The 19,713-nt window shown below is 45.8% G+C and overlaps 1 protein-coding gene across 1 annotated transcript in view; it reads left to right on the forward strand.

Annotated features, from left to right (window-relative positions):
- The window catches only part of CSMD2 (CUB and Sushi multiple domains 2), a 619,562-nt gene that overhangs the window by 396,854 nt on the left and 202,995 nt on the right, over window positions 1-19,713 (forward strand). The window contains exons 15-19 of the mRNA XM_047727770.1: window positions 2,985-3,179; window positions 14,056-14,194; window positions 15,441-15,628; window positions 16,382-16,570; window positions 16,798-16,914. Coding sequence (XP_047583726.1) covers window positions 2,985-3,179; window positions 14,056-14,194; window positions 15,441-15,628; window positions 16,382-16,570; window positions 16,798-16,914 — 828 coding nt within the window. The remainder of the gene's footprint in view (window positions 1-2,984; window positions 3,180-14,055; window positions 14,195-15,440; window positions 15,629-16,381; window positions 16,571-16,797; window positions 16,915-19,713) is intronic.

The raw sequence follows: 19,713 nt of genomic DNA on the forward strand, positions 1-19,713 counted from the left end.
GGTCTGCCTGTTCCTCTTCCAGGGGCTGTTTGTGAAATGCAAGCCCCCGGTTCCTGCCCCACCCATGCATGCAAACACTCACGTAGTCTGGTTCTTTTTGACAGAACTGATCTCCTCCCAGCCCTCACCCCACTCCCTTGGCATAAAGGCCTTGCTTCCTTGTCCCACCTGTCCCTGGAGTCTAACTGAGCTGGGACTATTGGGGACCTCAGATTCCAAGGAACCACCCAAGCTAAAGCTCTCTCCCAGCACTCTCTTCAGCACCTTCTACAGGACAGCAAACTTGCTAGAAACCATCGGTCTTCCCAGGGCCTGCCTCTTCCAGGGTGTACCTGTTCCCACCATCCACAGTTAGGAGGAAGCAGAACCCAGTCCATCTTCCCTGGTCTTACCAGTCTAGCACAGCGCTCTAGATTCTAGATGATCTACCTCTATCCTTGCTTTACCATGAGATCATAAGCTCTGGAAAGGTGCGGGTATGTGTGCTTATCTTCTTATCCCTTCTGCCCAGCACAGAGTCTGGACCTGGTAAGGATCAGTATAGGATGGAAAGATCCATGAGTGACTCACACCCTTTTTCTCCCTGGTGGGAGTAGGAAGAGTGTGTGAGAGGTATCCCAGGGAGCCCCCCTTCTATGATGGTCAGGGCTGGGAACTCTGAAGGATCAGTGTAGGTATGAATACCAATAAGAAGCCTGGGACAAAACCGGCTACTGAGACTTCTGGCAAAACCAAATCCCAGGGAGTGCCCACTTTCCAAAAAGCAGCAAGTGCTGAGTCCTTGGTGGGGAGGGGAAAAGGGAGGCAAAAGGCAGGGACCTGACCTAAGTGAGGATCCAGATTTTGCCTAGCATTCCTCTTCAGAGCTTCTCCACCACCATAAAAATGATACACAGCCAACACATACATACTCAACAAAATAGAGCAGGTCAAAGAAGAAGTAGTAACTACTACCCCAGAATCCCCCCACCCAGAAATGATTCTTGCCAGCCTTTGCTGAACACTGCTGCAGACATCAGATATTTCTCTATGCACTTATAGAGATAATTTGGGGGGATAAGTAGACCTAATTGTTTTATATTTGGGCCCTGTTGCAAAATCATAATCCCTAAGGGGATAAGGCCCCGTAATCTACATGTTTACAGGCTTCACAGGTGATTCTGATGTAGCTGGTACAGCACTAGCCTACCGACAAGTGTCCGGGAACTGGGACATAAAGCTCCTCGGTCACATGCAGCCAGTGATCATCTAGGATGACCTGCACCTGCCCAGCGTGGGGAACTCACCTCCCAGACGCTTCACCCCTAGTGCTCCTTAGAGTAAAACTAATCCTTCTTCCACATGGGGCACTTGGACCAATGATGATGGCAGGTGCTGTCCCCAGGGCACCTGCCATTTGAGCACCTCTGTGCTTCCCACCGCCAGTGCTCAGCAGAAACATCAGCAGCTAAGCTCTGTCTGTCCCTTCCACACGCCAGGAAACTGAGGTCTGAAAAGGCTCTTGACTTACAGCTTTTGCACCCTGACATTGGAAGTAGCTTTGGAGTCCTGCCTGTATGCGCGCATGTGTGACTGAGGGGGTTCTTAGGAGACATGTCTGGACTTCTGGGCCCCAAGCACCACTCTTCTTCCAAGGGCATCTTTCTAAATGTCAGGGCACCCTCATAGTCATCGTTCCTCATGAAGGACGGTGAGAAACCTAAAGTCCTGGGCTTTGCATTTCAGCGGGAAGTGTGTTAGGGTGTCTACCGAGGCTCCACAAGGGATCGTCCCAATCATCCCCACGTCAGATGCTCCCGTGACTCACCTTTGGTAGGGAGGATCCCCAGATTTGCAGGTCTCTTGCCTCCAGCAAGATCCAGCAGCCTCTGGGACCCTTCTGTTCCTGGTTGTACAAGTGTTTCGATCACTAGTGAACTTCAGAGGGTTGCAAATTGAGTTCTTCATTTACAGTGGCACAAGCCCACACAGCCAGGGAGCCTGGCCTCCTGGAAAGCGCCATCCGCACAATAGCAGGGATGCAGAGAGGGTGTGGCTCAGAGACTTGAGCTCCAGAACTGTGGCACCCTGGTGGAGGCAGGCTGGGAACGTGCTCTGTGGAGACGGAGCGGGAATGGGAAGAAGGCAGCGGACTCATACTCAGGGAGTACTTGCCATCTGTCAGGCACCATCCCAAACATTCTCCACTTTCAAATTCATATCAACTTTCCTTTTATTTCTATCCTGAAATGACCCTGCCAGGGAAATATGGTCTCCATTTTATAGGTCAGGAAACAGAGACTCAGCAAGATTACGTAAGTTGCCCAGAACCGTGTAACTAACAAGAGGCAAAGCTCAATTAAACCCACAAGCACTCTCTTTCCTCTGCCCCATTCCTGCTGCATTATCATTGCCTGGATGATGGAGCGAGAGGCTGCCTGACAATACACAAGGAAATGAGGGAGATGGCTTCAGACAGGGTTGAGTCCAGAGCACCTACTTTATGATGCTTAGTGTCTATTAGTGTCACAGGACTTGGAGCCCAGCTCATCTGCAGCATAAATGATCCCGTGACTGTCTGAAGTTAGGGAAGTGTGGAATGATTGTGGCAGTAGGACGGAGCTCTGCTCCTAAGCCATGCTGGGCCTCAGTTTCCTCATTTGTAACCTGGGTAATCATGTCTACCTCGTGGAACCATTATATGATGGAAATGAGCTGACATGAGAAATACCTAGTCCGCTGCCTGACTCATATATGTTCATTAGCACGAAATTGGATTAGGTGCTCAGGAAGGCAGGAGATCAAGTTTAACAATCACCTGCTTTCTGCCCACTGTGGCTGACTGGTTCTGGGGCATCTGGCTCTGTCTCCAACATGGCAGGTTCTTGTGGAAGCGATGGGGGTCTAGGATTGCCTATCATAATGAAGCTTGTTTTCTCTGGGGTTGGGGGCTCCATCTGCTCACCAGCTCTGCCTAATCCTGTCCTTGATCCCCATCCACTCAGCCTTCCGACACAATGAGTGCCCAGATCCTGGCGTTCCGGTGAATGGCAAACGGTTTGGTGACAGCCTTCAGCTGGGAAGCTCTATCTCCTTCCTCTGTGACGAAGGCTTCCTCGGGACTCAGGGTTCGGAGACCATCACCTGCATCCTGAAGGAGGGTAGCGTGGTCTGGAACAGCGCCGTGCTGCGGTGTGAAGGTAGGTGCCTGCCAGGGCGGGGGTCTGGGGACCTTCGGCTGGAGAGGAGGCGGAGGGGGCTGAGTGACACTTGTCCATGTTGTCCTTCCTCTTCTCCCAGGAACCAGGACACCCTCTCACCCTCACACTGGGACAGCAGGGGCTCTATAGGACGACCATAGCACGAAAATTTAAAATTTCTATAGTACAGAAATTTGAATTGTAACCAGAGATTAACCTAGAGAAATGCTGGTTTTAGACAGTCAGGCACCAAAAACACCTCTTGCTTCCACTGAGAACTCTCTTCCACTGAGAACACTGAGAAGTACAGCCATTAGGAGCACTTCTTCCAGCTCCTGCCCAGGGGAGCACCATGGTTTGAAGTCTTTCAGGCCACCTGGCACTCGCTTCTCCATGTGCTCATTTTCCCCAGTTCCCTGGGACGTCTCCCTGCCTTGGCCTTCACGCTCCTGTTAAAGGAGCCAGCCAGGAGAAACACAGCTCGAAGCAAGTGCAGGTTATTATGGTGTCTCCTTAGTCCAGCCTGGCCACACAAAGTAGGTTTGACTCAGGCTTAGAGACCAGCCATCTGCTCCCCGAAACTGTAGGCACGTAAAACACAGATAAAAGCTTCTAGAGGGCAGGAATCAGGCCACATCTGCATCCCAAGCACTGTGCCTGCCACAGAGCAAACCCTCAGTAAAATTTGTGACTGACAGATGAAAGGTGAGCATCCACCAGCCCCTGGGAGGCAGTGACCATGGACATGGAGGCAGGGGCTTGTAGTTCTCCACTGTGGGGAGCCAGAAAGCTGCTTCCTCTTTTTTCACATGATGGACAGAGATGGAGACCTAACTGACCTCTCTCCATACCCAGTCCCCAAACCCAAATCCGTGCACCCCAGCCAGCAGGTGGGAAGGGCGGGAAAAGAAGAGGGGAGCGTTAGAGCGAGCACTGCCCCAGAGCTGATGGGTGGGCGAAGGGAGAAGAGAGACCGCTGACTGCTCAGTGCACATGGCAGAGGGTCTGCAATTAAGGTAGGCTTTCAAGTCCATGGAATCCTGGCAAGTCACCTTTTCCTTCTGCGCCTCTGTATTTTCCGGCTGAACACAGAAGGGAGGGGATGAGAACAAGATACATTATAAAGGGCAGTTTCTGGCACGAAGTACTCAAAACGGTTTGCTCTGCTGCCCCTGGATTGTAAGCTCCATGAGGTTAGGAGATCTACCTTGCCTCACAGCCACACAACCGGCAAATTATTAGACTCTTAGATGCTCAGCCAATACTGGTTGATAAATTACTGAATGGATGAATGAAGGAAAGTCCTTTTAATTAGGTTAGTCTCTCCCTAATGGCCTCCAGAGCCTGACTCCCACCAGACTGCCCTTGGCCTTCACCCTGAAATTTACAGTCTGAGGCAACCTGAGCAAATGACTTGACCCCTTCGTGCCTCTGTAGCCCCATCTATATGGTGCCATTAATAACAGCAACCTCCTCACAGGTTGTTGTGAGCACCCACTGACCTTGGACGCACATCTGGCAGAGAGGGAGCGATTGATTAGTGTTGGCCGTGAGCATGATTTTAACCATTTCTTCATCAGCCCACTCAGATGAATATCACTCCACTTCGGGGGTTCAAGTGGTGCCCTTCCATCCTTGCAGGCACCTGCCCCAATCATGTCATGAACAGACTATTTTCTGCCCTCCAATTTCCCACAATGAGGTCCACACAACGTCACAGCCATTTTCCCCAGTGAAGTGAGCTTTTTTGGAAACGCCATTCTCAGCCATGGAACTAGCAGGTGAAATCATGCCATCGTTGACAGCAGAGGGGTGATCATGCATGTGTGATGGAGTTATTTATGGGTGAAGCCCATGACCCTGCAAAGCCACTGTGCAGAGCCCAGGGTCTGGAGGACTGTCCACTTTTCCTTCAGGCTGCCCCTCATTCTCCCTTATTCTCTCCCTTGACCTCTTTGGTTGTCCTTGTCTTGGTCCATCTCATCCAAGACATCTTCCCTGCTGTCTCTCGCTCACTGGATCTCTCCCTTCTCCTAATTCATTTTGTTCTTCGGGGCCGCTACTGGACCACGCTGTTGGATGCTTGGTCTCACCACCATTTCATTTTTCTTTACCAGTTCCCTGACCTTTGGTCCTGTCTCCCCCCCCCCCCATGATTCTCTTGCAGGGCAGAAGCCCAGGCTCCCAGTGCCCCAAGCCTGTAGGGGATCAGTTCCAGTGGAGCTGACCACCCCCCCCCACCAAGGAGACACTAAGGCTTGGTAACTGCAGACCCCACTTCTTGGCATGGTCCGTCCTCCTGAATCAGGGATTCCTAGACCCTACTTCCATCAGCACAGTGAGATACTCGAGACCATGTATGAGTGCATGAGAGGATTAGACTCACTGTTACATGGGCAAAGTCCTAATTTTGTAATTAAAACTATCCCATCCATTCCCTTGGGAGGATGGGGAATGCTGAGGTTGGAGGACCACAGGCAACCAGGCATAGGGAGCATCCCATTGGAGAGACCATGAACTTGGCACAAAGGAGAGCCTGCTCAGTTTCCTCAGAGGGGTGGATATTTGCTGCCAAGCTGGTTTTCAGGAATCTGGGGAGCTGTATATCTGAGAGCCAAAGTCAGAGACCCTACCTCGGGTAGCCAAACCCAGACTGAAAACAGTGGAGTAGATGGGGTAGAGAAGCCCCTGGGATTGACCCCTCCATGGCTCCTTTCCCCCTGTATCCCAGCCTCGGGAGAACCCGGCTTTGGAATCAGCATCTTTTGTCTTTTCCATTTTTCTAGTTTTGTTTTTGATTAAGTATCCCCACCTTGTGGACAATTAAATGCAAAAGCTAATGGTCTTTTAAAAAATCTTTTAATATATGCCAAGAGCCACTTAGCTTTTGAGAGGCTATAATGGGACAAGGGAGAAAATGGCATCTTCTCCTAAATTTAGAAAGAAGGATGATCATCTGGTGGCTCTAAGGCGCAAGTCGGCAAACTTTTCCTTAAAGGGCCAGCTGGGAGGTAGCTTTGGCTTTCCGGGCCATGTGGGTCTCAACTCTGGTACCGTTACACAAACACAGCCATAGACACCACTTAAGTGGATGGGCTGGATTGACCCCCGAGCTGTAGTTTGTTGACCTCTTGTCTAGAGAACAGAGGACATAGGGGAGCCATATGTTTAAAGTCAGCAATATATTTTAAAAAGCCTTCCAGGCAGTGACGGCATCTACACAGGTGCGCCTGATTATCCCTCTCCCCCATCCACCTCTTCCTTGTCGTCGTCGTCTTTTTTTTTTTTTTTTCCCCAGAAAGAACCAAGTAAGCATATCACACTAGGATCAGTATTTTACAGGTGTCCCTTCATGTCAGCCTTGCACCTGGTAGGAAGCAGGTGTAGTTGCAGTCCCCACTGGAGCCCAGAGAGGTTAAGTCACTCCCAGCTTGTCAGTAGTGGAGCCACAATTCAGACCCAGACTCTTGGCTACACTGTTTCTGTATTTTTCTGGAATTATTTCACTACAGATAATATAATTTCAACCTTGTTTATGAAATACTTCTAAGTATGCACAAGTAGAATAAAAAGCAAGTTTCTCCTTTTCCTATCCCAGAAGAAAATTAAAACAAAAGGAAACATAGTGCCTATTGCAAGAGACAGAGAAGACAGGACACCCCATGGAAGCATCAGAAATTGACAGCATAAATCAAAATGACAGCAGTAAGACAAACATATCAGTTATGACAGTAAAGGTAATTAAACTCCCTATTAAAAGACAAAGAACCTCAAACTGGGTTTTTAAAAATATATATATGCTGCTTATATAGGAAATGCACAGAGGGGGAAAAGGAGATAAATTATCTACAGTGAGTGTGTATTCTCATTTTTATAGTAATATTTGGTAGTTGTAAAAAATTTAAGCAATACGTAAGTGAGATAAAGTTCAAAGTGAAAATTCTCATTTCCCCATCCTGCTCCCTAGAGGAAAATGGTTTGACTGTTTGGTGTAAACACGTCCACATTGTTTTTCTCTGCTGTATGTACCAGATGTGTTACTTTTATAATCAGAAAATTAAAAAGTCCTATAAAAAGACAGAAGGCCAATTCTCCCCATTCCCACAAGAGGAATCCAAGTGATAGTTGTAGCTCATTTAGACCTCCAAGGAAGAAGTAAGTAGTTACTGAGTTTCTAACATTATCTCACTGAATCTTCTGGCCACACTCATGAGAAAGATGTTGTTAGGCTCCAAGCACAAGAAAGCTGCAAACCAGCCAGGTGAATTGACCAGCCTGAGATCCCGCAGCTGATAAGAGTTAAGCATTTACTACATGTTAAATATGAGGCCAAGTGCTTTGCATACGTTGCCCTACTGAATCCTCATGACAACCTTGGAGGTAAGTACTATATTGTCCTCATTTCACAGAGGAGAAAACTGAAAGACATAGTAGTTACGTAACTTGCCCAAGGTCACACAGCTAAATGAATGGGAGAGTCAGGATTCCAATCCAAGTACTCTGATTCCAGAGCATCACTTTGAATCCTCCAGTGAGGTCTGACTCCAAAGTTCACTCACCTTTCATGCTGCCACAAACAGTGGTGTAGCAGGCCACCAGAAAAGGCTTTCATGAGTTCTGGTTGTTCACGCTGGACATGTCCTCGCCTAAAACCCTTCCAAGGGTGGTGGTCATGGTGGGCATTCCCATGTCCACACCCACAGTGGCTAACAACACAAGCTCTCGAGCCAGCCTGCTGGGTTTAAATCCTGGCTCTGCCACTTCCTCGCTGTGTGTTTCTGGACCCATTAGCTAACCTCTTTGTTCCTGTTTCCTCCACTCTGAAATGAGGCTAATACCAGTCCCCACCCTCTCGGTTGTTGTGAAGATGAACATACAAGAAAAGAAAAAGGGCACATAAATTAGTGGCCGGCACCCGCGAGGCTCAAAGACTAGTTCTTCATATTCTTGTGTTCCATCACTGCCCAGTTGCTCCTGGCCTGGCAAGATGTTAGTGTCCGTCATGGGGAAGCTCAGTGTATTAGTCATCTTGTGCCATTGTAACAAAATACTGCAGACTGGGCAGCTTGGACAATAGAATTTTGTTTTCTCTCCATTCTGGAAGCTGGAAATCCAAGGTCAAAGTGCCAGCAGGTTTGGTTTCTCCCGAAGCCACTTTTTCCTTGGCTTGCAGATGGCTACCTTCTCGCTGTGTCCTCACATGTCCTTTTCTCTGTGTGCCCATCCCTGGTGTCTCTTCTTAGAAGGACACCAGTCCTGTCAGGGTCACACCCTAATGATCTTATTTAACCTTCATCACTACCTCTTTAAGAGCCCTAGTTCCAAGCAGTTATATTGGGGCTAAGGCTTTAACCTGTGAATTTGGGGGGACACAATTCAGTCATAACACCTGGTCTTCTATCTTTCAACCAGTACTTCATTCCTTTGACAAAGTATTTATGGAGTACCTGCTGTGTGCCAGGTACTGGGTCCCTCCTTTGTCTTATCCCTGCACTCTTATCTCTATTCAAGGCACGAAACCTCCCCCTCTTTTCTTTCGTTGTGCATGTGAGTATGTACGCAGTATGAGTTTGAGAGGTGTGAGTGTGAGTGTGTGCATTTCCTTTTTTTGCCCCACATTCTGAGTGGAAAATTTCAAAAAGAATTGATGCACCTCTGTGCCCACCTCCCAGCTTCACCAGTTACAAACTCATAGCCTATTCCATTGCATTCATACCCCTACCTGCTGCCCCTGCCACTCCCCCACTCTAGGATTATTGGGAAGCAAATTTCAGGCAAAATAGCCCATCCACAACATTTTAGTGTGTATCTCTAACAGATAAAAAGAGCTCTTTATGACATAACAGCAATACCGTCATCCTAAAAAAATAAAAATAGTTACTTAATACAATCAAATTTCCATCATTGTTTAACACTTTATTTTAAAGATATTTTTTAAAAAATCAGAATCCTGCTTAGGTTCACTCATTACAGGTAGCGCATATGTGTCAGCTCTTTTAACCTGTGGACCTCTATGCCCACCCCTCTGATTTTTTGTGGAAGAAGCCAGGTCATTTATTCTGAGGTGTCTCCTGCACTCTGTATTTTGACCATTATGTCCCTAGGAGGTTGTTTAACATGACCTTCTCTCTTTCTTATATTTCCTTTAATTGGCAGTAGGATCTAAAAACCTAATCAGATTTAGTTTCCGTTTTTTGACCGGAATGTTCTATGGGCAGGGCTCTGTGCCACCATCAGAGACGCATAATGTCTGGTTGTCTCTCATTTGAGGATGGTAGGAGCCAGCGATGAGATTGCAAAATGCCCACATGCTATCATTTTATCTCCTTTTATAAGCTGGAGTATTTAAAGAAAACTAGCCCTCATCAACTATTTGGTTACCCTGAGGTACAGTTCATGAAGGAAAGGCAGAGAAAAACTTAATTATTTTCCTTTATTTACTGGTTTTTATTCAATGAGTCAATTCCCTGACATAAAGTTGAACATTTTTAAATACCATTATGGTTCAGGGTGTTTAAACATATTTTATATATTTAAATCCATTGCAGTTATCACTCTAACCAACACTCCAACTGTCCCATTGGCCAGTGGGTACCTTTCTGAAAGTGGCCCAACCTCATTTTGAACATTTTCTTTCCCTGACCTGGAAGCAGCCATTTCTCCAAAGAGCCCTAGTCCCTTTTTGGTGGAAAGTGATACTGACAATCTGGGCGCTGGGGATAATTATTCCTATTGAGTTGGCCTTTGTCTCTAAGGCTTTTCAATGAACAGAGCTAAAGAATCATTTTTTTAAAGATAAAAATGCATAATGGGTTTATTTCATTTCAGATGTAAGAATACTTCCTTTTTTACTTTCTTGATATCATGTCTGTACCTGCTTTCATTCCTGCTGAAAATTCCAGTTCCCTATAACATCAGCATGATTTCCCATTCCCTACTGCACACCCAAGACTCGCAGAATGACACAGCCACTACAACATCAGTGTGATTACTGAAAATGGTTTAAGTTGTTTTACTTTCGATTCCTCTCATTCCTAGACCCTACTAGGGATGGCTGTGTTTTAAAATCTCTTTCGCTAGTTTCTTCATGTGCGATTATGCCACCAACTGACACAGTACTGTATTCATTTATTTCACTCTGCTTTTGAGTTTTGAGAGCTTGATTATCAAATTTAAATCTTTCTCTTTAGTTGTGAAAAATATTTACATAGTTCCAAATTTAAACCTCTGAAAGAAGATACATTCTGAGAAAGTCTAGCTTTTATTCCTTTCCTCTCCACCCTGTTCCCTCCTTCTTTCCATAGATAATCTTGAGGTTGGGCCTCATTCTTTCATCAGTTGTTATAATATGAGTCAGAGTGTGTGTGTGTGTGTGTGTGTGTGTGTGTCTCTCCCACCCCTCTCTACAATAAATGGAATCATAGGATTATTTTTTACCTCTTTGTCTTGGTTTTTATTCACTTACTAATATATTCTGGGGACCGCTCCATGACATTATATAGACTATCCCTCATTTTTGTTTACAGCTGCACCGTCCATCTTGTTGATTACTCCAGTTCATTCAGTCAGCTCCCTATTGCTGACTCCCATTTGGGCTCTTTCCATTCTTTTGCTACTATAAATCATGTGGCTTTGTATAGCCTTGTACATATATATGTCTTTTCATAGATTTGCAAGAATATCTTTGGGATAGAGTTCTAGAAGCAGGGCCAGAGAGTGAATGCATAGGAATTTTGCTATATATTACCAAATTTCTTTTCACAGGAGTTGTGCCATTTTGCATTTCCACCAGCAAGGTGCTAGAATACCTGCTTTCCCTGAGTCTCATGTGTCCTTGAACTCAGATTTTGTCTATGTGATGGATGAGAAATATTTTCTCATTGCAGTTTTAATATATATATTTCCTTAGAATGAGGTTGAGCATCTTTTCAATTGTTAAGGAGACATTGCATTTAGGATCCTTGCCTACTCCTCCCTGCCTGACACCTGTCACCGTGAAGATAAACCAGAGAGTGTGAAGGACTGAATGCATAGTGGTGGTCATTCGAGCAGTACATGAGCAGGAGAAGAGAAGAACCAGCAAGGTAGTAAAACAATACAACAGAGAAAAGCAAAGTGGTGACCAAAGGCAGGATTTGGGTTTCCGTGTCTGGAGATTTTAGATAGGGTTTTGTTATTTTGATTTGTGCACTGAATGGAGGGTAGCCTAGACAGAAAGTGACCATGTGATCTTCAGTTTTCTGGAAAGTAAGTAAGGAGATCACAGTCCACAATCCAAGAGGCTGGGCCTGTGCTGAATTGAATCCGAGAGAGAGTCCCTTTTCCTACTGAGGCTATGCATGGGAACCGAGGGACTGAGCAGTACCCCCCTACAAACACACACCTCCAAGGTCTCACCCGTCCATTGGACAAAGAGAGGAATGTGCTAGCAGGTTCAGTGAGAGGCAGGTATGGATCTTAAAAACTGGGGTTACCCAGGAAGTGACAATACCCTTGTGCAATTTACTCCCTCAGTGTTTTACATAATGCTGTGTTATTACTTAATTTCTCCATGTCTCAATTTACTGAAAATGGGGTGATAATCCCTACCTACAAAACGAGAGTAACAATAGTACCTGTCTTTTAGTGTTGTAGTTGTCACAAAGGTAATCCTCATCAAGTCCTGACATACAGTGAGCTCTCAATCCCAATGAGCTCATTGCTGCCAGCTGTGGCAGTAGTACCATTATGCACTGCAGGTGGATTTGGAGACAGAGGTCCTGAAGTGAAATCCCAGCTCTCTCTTCATTACTTCTTGATCTAGTCTCTTAGCCTACTTAGCCTAAGTTTTCTCATCTATAAAATGGGCATAATAACTGCATAAATGTTATGTGGTTTTAAATGAAATAATACACATAAAGTAGCATTGTAAGTCATTGATATGAGTTTCTACTGCCATTTGTATTACTGTTCTTAGGTTAATTAAACTTCCTAATCTAACACTCTGTTAAGAATGCTTGACAATCAGAGTACCTTGGTGGTTTAGTCAGTTGAGCCTCTAACTCTTAATTTCAGCTCAGGTCATGATCTCAGTATGGTGAGATTAGCCCAGTGTCAGGCTCTGTGCTCAGTAGGGAGTCCGCTTGGGATTCTCTCTCCCTGCCCGCCCCCCCCTGCAATCCCCCTACCTCTCGCTCTCTAAAATAAATAAATAAGTCTTTTAAAAAAGAATGTTGACAATTATTTTCAGTCTTTCCAAGAAGTTCATAGAATTGAGAGAGGAAGGGTGTGGTATATTTGATCCTGGTTTTTGAAACTGATTAACTAGGGAAACATGCAAAAACAACAACAAAAAAAAAAACCTGCAGAGATGGAAGTACTGGGTAGCTCTTCATTTTCTTCCTGGTCTTGTTTAGGACATTTTTGGCATCTGATAGCTCCATAGTAAGGAATTCCAAAGGACATAGGGGTTCTTTGAAAAGTGGAAGTCTGCTTAGTTTTGGATCTCTGGATTTATGGTGTCTTCTTAGGTCCGAGTCCAGGCTCTATCACCAACTAAAGCAGAGCTGGTTGCTGCACCTGCATAAACCTGTCCTAGCTGTAAAATGGGGAGAATAATAGTGCCACCCTTGCAGGATTTGTGTTCTGTGAAGAATGAGCATGACTGTCCGTGTGAGCCCATGAGTGGCCGTGGTGGTGACAGTGGCCACAGTGTGGGTAGTGGTTGGTGCCAGCATCCTCCTCATTGGTCCTGGGGAGGTACCAGGTGGGTAAGGTTAGAGTGTGTTAACAAACAAGCCCCCAATCTCAGTAGCTTAAAAACAGGAATTGGTAGCTCACACAGGCTGCCTGAGCTGCATGTTTAACACTGGTCATCAAGGGCCCTGCCCCTTTGTCACTTAAAGGCCCAGCCTGAGGGGACTTCCATCCTGACACTTGCTCTCACCATCAACAAGGCAGAAAACGGCAAATCTGGCACCAGCTCCTCAACTTTCCCCATGGGCGGGACCGTACCACTACTGCTCTCTTGTGATTTGTCAAAGCGGTCACGGGACCTAAGATAACTTGAAAGGCATGCAGGATGAAATCTGACCACCTACCAGAAAGAGGAGGACTGGGCTCGCTCTGATGAGCACCGCAAGGGCCAAGGTCCAGCTGCAGGAGGAGGCGATGGTGAAGGAAGGATGCTGGTGGGAACAGGAAGCTGAGGGATGGGAAGAGTGAGACCGACCAAGGGACTGAGAGGACACACGGAGCAGGATTAGAGACATGTCTGCACTACCCAGTGTCTTGTGGAATCACCTGCCATGAGCCACATTCATTCATCCTTCCATGCATTCATGTATTCATTCAAGCAATGATTACTGATTCCTGCCACAAAGGGATAATTGTGTGCCAAGCTCTAGGCTAATGCTGGGGACTCTAAATTGGGAAAGACAATGAACAAGGCCCCTGCCCTCAAGGAACTTACAGTGGAGTAGGTCAAGGCCGAGCTCCAAGCTGAGCTTGGGGATCTGCCCACTGCCCGTGCCAGAGGTGGCCGGATCTCTGCTTTTGCCACAAGCCTGATGCAAGGAGCGAAGAACAAAGGAAAAACCAGTGCAACCCAAATATTAGCTGTACTTCAGCCATCCTAGAATGACAGAGGACTTTGTTTAAAGGATTATTTTTATTTCTCCCCTCTGGCCTTTAATAAAAGTCCAAATGATGTAACTGAGCATGTCTATAAAGGTCCCAATAGACAGAACTCACAGTTTATATAGTTTATGTAATTTTCCATAAAAACAAAAACAATACTTGTTGGCAGATACATTTTATAGAGAGAGTTTTTATTTGTTTGTTCATTTGTTCCCCCTCCCAATACAAGAAAGTTGTTTCTCTCCCTTCTGTTCCCCAGCTCCCTGCGGTGGTCATCTGACTTCGCCCAGTGGCACCATCCTGTCCCCAGGCTGGCCTGGCTTCTACAAGGATGCCCTCAGCTGTGCCTGGGTGATTGAAGCCCAGCCAGGCTACCCCATCAAAATCACCTTCGACAGGTGCCTGCAACCTTATAGCCTTGGAGGGAACAGAGCCAGGGGTGGGGGGAGGGGTAGATTTCTTAGGAGTGGTGGTGGAGGGGAGCCTGGGGTTGAGGGCGGAGGACCAGCACGTTTGCTGAAATGTTAGCAAAGTCAGAGAACATTGGAAAAAATTGCCCTGGATGGAGATAGGCCACACAGGCTTTGCGCTTGGCCTTGGTTTCACCTCAGTAGTGGGGTTTGTGTTGTTTATGACTGGAGGAGTGAGCAGAAGTGTGGGTAGGGTATCACTTGGGATGTCAGAGCCCTTCTGCCCCCCTCACCCCCAGTGACGGAGAGTGGGCAGATAGACACCATCAAATGTTGAAGCAGGCATTGGCATCTGAGGAGTATAACTCTAAAATTTGCAGCATGGAAAGGCAGCCTTCCTGACCTTTGACCCAAATCCTGCTCATATGCTGCATTTCCTGTTCCACCCCAGGCATGCCCCTTGGGTGGGGAACGTAGCCACCCAAATATGAACAGAAACTTCTTCCAGACAAAGCATCCATAGCCTAGAATAGCAGTGCTCAAAACTTTCCATGAAAGTCCTATTCTAGGTTTTGTAAGCCACCTGTGGTTATCTGTTGCATATTTTCTGTTTTCTTTAAAACATACCCCTTTATAAATGTTAAAAACCGGGCGCCTGGGTGGCTCAGTGGGTTAAGCCGCTGCCTTCGGCTCAGGTCATGATCTCAGGGTCCTGGGATCGAGCCCCGCATCGGGCTCTCTGCTCGGCAGGGAGCCTGCTTCCTCCTCTCTCTCTGCCTGCCACTCTGCCTGCTTGTGATCTCTGACTGTCAAATAAATAAATAAAAAATCTTTAAAAAAAAAAATGTTAAAAACCATTTTTAGCTCTTAGGCCATACAAAAACAGGCTATAGAATAGATCTGGCCCTGGGCTATAGTTTACTGAATTCTGGCCTAGAACATTCTGACCACCCCCCATGAGACTAGTCATTGTGCCTCTAAGTCTGAAGATGCATCTTGGCCCAGGCCACAGGAAGGACTGAGAGAGTGCCCAGCCATCGGAGGTGGGGGAGGGGCTAAATGTAGTGGAGAAGGCCCTTCCCTATCACTAATGAATGTGTGCAGATTATATTAAAATGTCCCAGCCCACCAAAATTTGGTTGTTCTGAAGTCCTGGGTCAGGCAGGACCTTTTGTCATTTGCAAGTTAATAAGCCTCATGTTTCTCAAGAAGTCTACATTCCCATCTTTGGCAGATTTAAAACCGAGGTCAACTATGATACTCTGGAAGTTCGAGATGGACGGACATACTCAGCACCCTTGATCGGGGTTTACCATGGGACCCAGGTCCCCCAGTTCCTCATCAGCACCAGCAACTACCTCTACCTCCTCTTCTCTACCGATAAGAGTCACTCGGACATCGGCTTCCAGCTCCGCTATGAGAGTGAGTATTGGCAGGGAGGCAGATGACAAGGTGGGCTGGGAGGAGGGTGTAGGGACCAAGGACTGTTCCAGCAGTGGGTCCCCAACTTGGCCCCATCCCAGTGGCTTCCTCAGTTAGGCTGTGCTCCTGGGGGGCACTCCCCTACTCTCAGCATCTGTCAGAGCCCACAGGAGCTCAGAGGGGAGCCTCTGGAAACAGTGAAGTCTGATGACCCACATACCACAAAGCCTCTTCTACCTGCAGGTGACTGGGCACCACCATGCCAGGCTGTCTGGGGACAGAGTATTTGAGGATAGTGAGGCTGAAATGTGATAGCATCTCTCGCTCACCCTCACCTCCCCATCGCCTTCTGCATCCATCTGTGCTGCCTCAGTTGAACAAGATGGATGTCACTTCCACTCTTTGTAGACCAGTAGAGAAAGTGCTGGTTGAGAGCGCTATGAGGGCAGCCCCATGTTCTTACTCATGTCTGTATCCCCAAGACTTAGCATGGTCTAAACCATAGTGGACACTCAACTTATGTTAATTGAATGAATGGACGGATGGACAAATACTAGAATCAGCTTATTTTCTCTGAGAAACAGGTCTTCAGATGTCATAGCAGATGTCGACAGCCACACTTGACACATGGGTAAATGACAACCTCAGCTTTCTGTAAATCAGGGTTCTCTCCTCCCTCCCTTTGTGGGCCAGCTAGGGTCCTTCTGTGGTGATGGTTAGCTGTCTGTTCCAGCTGTGGGCTCTCTTTTCCAGCTATAACACTGCAGTCAGACCACTGTCTGGATCCAGGGATCCCTGTAAATGGGCAGCGCCATGGAAATGACTTCTATGTGGGTGCTTTAGTGACCTTCAGCTGTGATTCAGGCTACACGTTAAGTGACGGGGAGCCCCTGGAGTGTGAGCCTAACTTCCAGTGGAGCCGGGCCCTGCCCAGCTGTGAAGGTGAGACACGCCTTGCAAAGGGGTGCTAAGGTAGTGGATTCCTTTCCTGCTGTGAAGACCAGGAGCTAGAAGGGGCATTGACTCTCCCACCCATTAGTGAGGGTTGAGGGTTGAGAGAAGATGGTTCCCCAGCTCCCAGGAGGATTGGTTGGGGATGGGGATATGGGGTGGGGTGAGGGAGCTCCCTGGGCCACTCTGGTCTTTCAACACTGTCTTTACTCCTGTAGCACTCTGTGGTGGCTTCATTCAAGGCTCCAGTGGGACCATCTTATCACCAGGGTTTCCTGACTTCTACCCCAACAACTTGAACTGTACCTGGATTATTGAAACATCCCATGGCAAGGGTGAGTGGTTAGGCCTGGAGCAAGTATTGGACTGTGATGTGGTCAGAACCCCATGTTCTTCAGGTCAAGGTGGCCTCAGTGGGGATCTCCCTATGTAGTGACCTCAGCATTTGGTCTGAATTTTTCTCATCAACAGGAATACTCCCATAAGCTTCCCATCTCTTTGAATCACAGAATACATTCCACAAATATTTTTAAGAATCTAAAATCTTCATGCTAGAAGATACTGTAGAAATTACCAGCTATGAAACCCTACATAATGCAGGAATCTTCTCTAATTGCTCCCAACAAGATGGCACCACACCTGCCTAAACAGCCCCAGCAGTGGGAAGGTGGCCAACACATTCAGCAAATGGGCACCTGGTGTCATTTTTTGATAGATCGGACCCCTCCTAATAGCCTATTAGATGTTCCTGAAGCTTTTTTCCTTGTTCTGTGTCCTAGAGGAACATAGGATCCATCTCCCCCCTCTCCTCATGTTCACCCTTCAGACACTGGACCCGTGAACCTCTTCTTTCATAGCTCAGCTGTTCCTCAGATGCCATGTTTTCATACTCCTCACCAGTCTGGACTGTTACCTCAACTTCCCTCACATGAATAATCTTTGGAAATCCAAGTTCAAAGGAAGGGTGCTGGTTAGAAATAAACAGGAAATAATATAGTCTTTGATTCAGCAAATATTAATTGAATAATGCCACCCATGCAGCAGACTCAGGCTGGGAATAAACAGTAACCAGGCACATATGGCTTCTATCCTCAGAAGCTTATTCTGAAGTCCATCCAGGGTCACAGTTCTTAACCCCTGCGCACTGTAGCAAATATGTTAATGCTTAGACTGTACTGTAGAGGTTTTGATTCTCCATGTTGGAGATGGAAAACCGGCATCTTTGATTTCTGAAGACTTCACTAGTAAATCTGATGCATGCCCTTGAATAAGAACCTCTCATCTAGAAGAATTAACATGTAGAAAAGCCAAGAAAAATTTTTAAAAGAGTAACTCTTTCAGATAGTAAAATGTTATTGGCTAAAATAATTTTAACGATGTGGTATGAGTATTGGAATGGACACACAAACCAATGCAGGCATATGAAGGTCTAGACATAGAGTCCTGCTTGTGTGTATGTGTGTGAGACTGTACATGCACACACATGCACACTTCTGTATGTGTGTGAGAGAGACAGTTTGTAGTACATAATTAAAGTGTCATTTCCAATCCATTGAAGAGAGGATTGATTATTTAATAAATGGTTTTTAAACACTGGACTTAAACACTTGGGAATAAAAGAAAAGAACCAAACAGACCTCACACATTTAACCACATAAATTCCAATACTAGAAGAACATAAAAATCTAACCTCAGGTGGGGATGTACTATAAACAGTAATACTAAAAGCAGAATCCATAAAGGCAAAGACTGTAAGATTTGATTAAATAAAACTTTGAGTGGATTTATGTAAAAAAAAAAAAGGCCATAAAAATTTCAGACAGTAAGTGGACAAAATTATTTTCAACATATATAATCAACTAAAGATTACCAACCTGATGCATGGAGAGCTCTTAAAAATCCTAAAGAAAAACATACCTGGTCTCTAGGCCTGTAAAATGAGCAAAGCTATAAATGCTTCATAGTGGAAGAAATAGAGATGAAAGGACATTGACCCCACTCATAATTAAAGACATGCAAATTTAACCAGTAATGAAATACCATTTCTTTTTTCAAGTCAGCAGAGAATATCATAACAGTGTGGGAGACAGTGTACAGACATGAATACTCTTCTTCAGCGCAGACATTGTATAAAATGGTTGAAATTCTCTGGATGATGGTTCCATGATATGAATCAAAAGCTTTCAAAATATATGTGCTTTTGGACCCAGCAATTCCACTCCTTGGAATATATCTGAAAAAAATAAGTACAACTATACATCAAGATTCAGCTGCAAGGGTGCTTCCTAGAATACTTTACTAATTGGAAGATTAGTTAGCTACTGAAATGTCTGTCAAAGAGGAAATGTTAAATAAATATATGATACCTATATATAATGCAACACTATGCAGCTATGAAAAACCATAATGTGAGAGAATATTTAAACACCTACAGGGTAGGAGTGCCTGGGTGGCCCAGTTGGTTAAGTGACCAACTCTTGATTTGAGCTCAGGTCATGATCTCAGGGTTGGGGGATCGAGGCCCATGTTGGGCTCCGTGCTGAGCATGGAGTCTTCTTAAGATTCTTTCCTCCCTCTCCCACTGGCCCACTTTCCTCTCTTTCTTTCTTTCTCTCTAAAATAAAAGTAATAAAATATTTTTTAAAAATAAAAAAAATTTAAAAATAAAGACCTACAGGTATAGTTGTAATACATTGTTAAGCCAAAAGAGATGTTTGCCAAAAGAACATAGTTTATAAAAACTAAACCAAGATATGTGTATAGAAAAGTACCTGAAAAGTTATACCTCAAGACGTTAGTGCCACTACTCTCTTATTTTTATCTTCTCCATTTTTTCTAATTTTGAGCAATAAGAATATTACATGTAAACTATACTACTTGTGTAAAAAAAAAAAATTGTAAGAAAAGTCACTCAAAGTCTTCCCACGTGTGCTTAAGGACTTCACTTTTGCCTCTAATAGGCCTGACCTAACTGGGATTAGGGTGGCATGCAGCTTCTTGGGGAGAAAGGACCCTGCAGGCAGTCAGGGTGAGGCCTGGTTGTCCCCTTCTCCTTGAGGAGAGGAGGGATTGGGGCAACGTCCTTGTTCATCCTGCAGAGCTGTTTCCAGTAAGTCTTGGCCAGAGTGGACCAA

The sequence above is a fragment of the Lutra lutra genome, chromosome 4 (genome assembly GCF_902655055.1).
Source record: "Lutra lutra chromosome 4, mLutLut1.2, whole genome shotgun sequence".
NCBI lineage: Eukaryota > Metazoa > Chordata > Mammalia > Carnivora > Mustelidae > Lutra > Lutra lutra.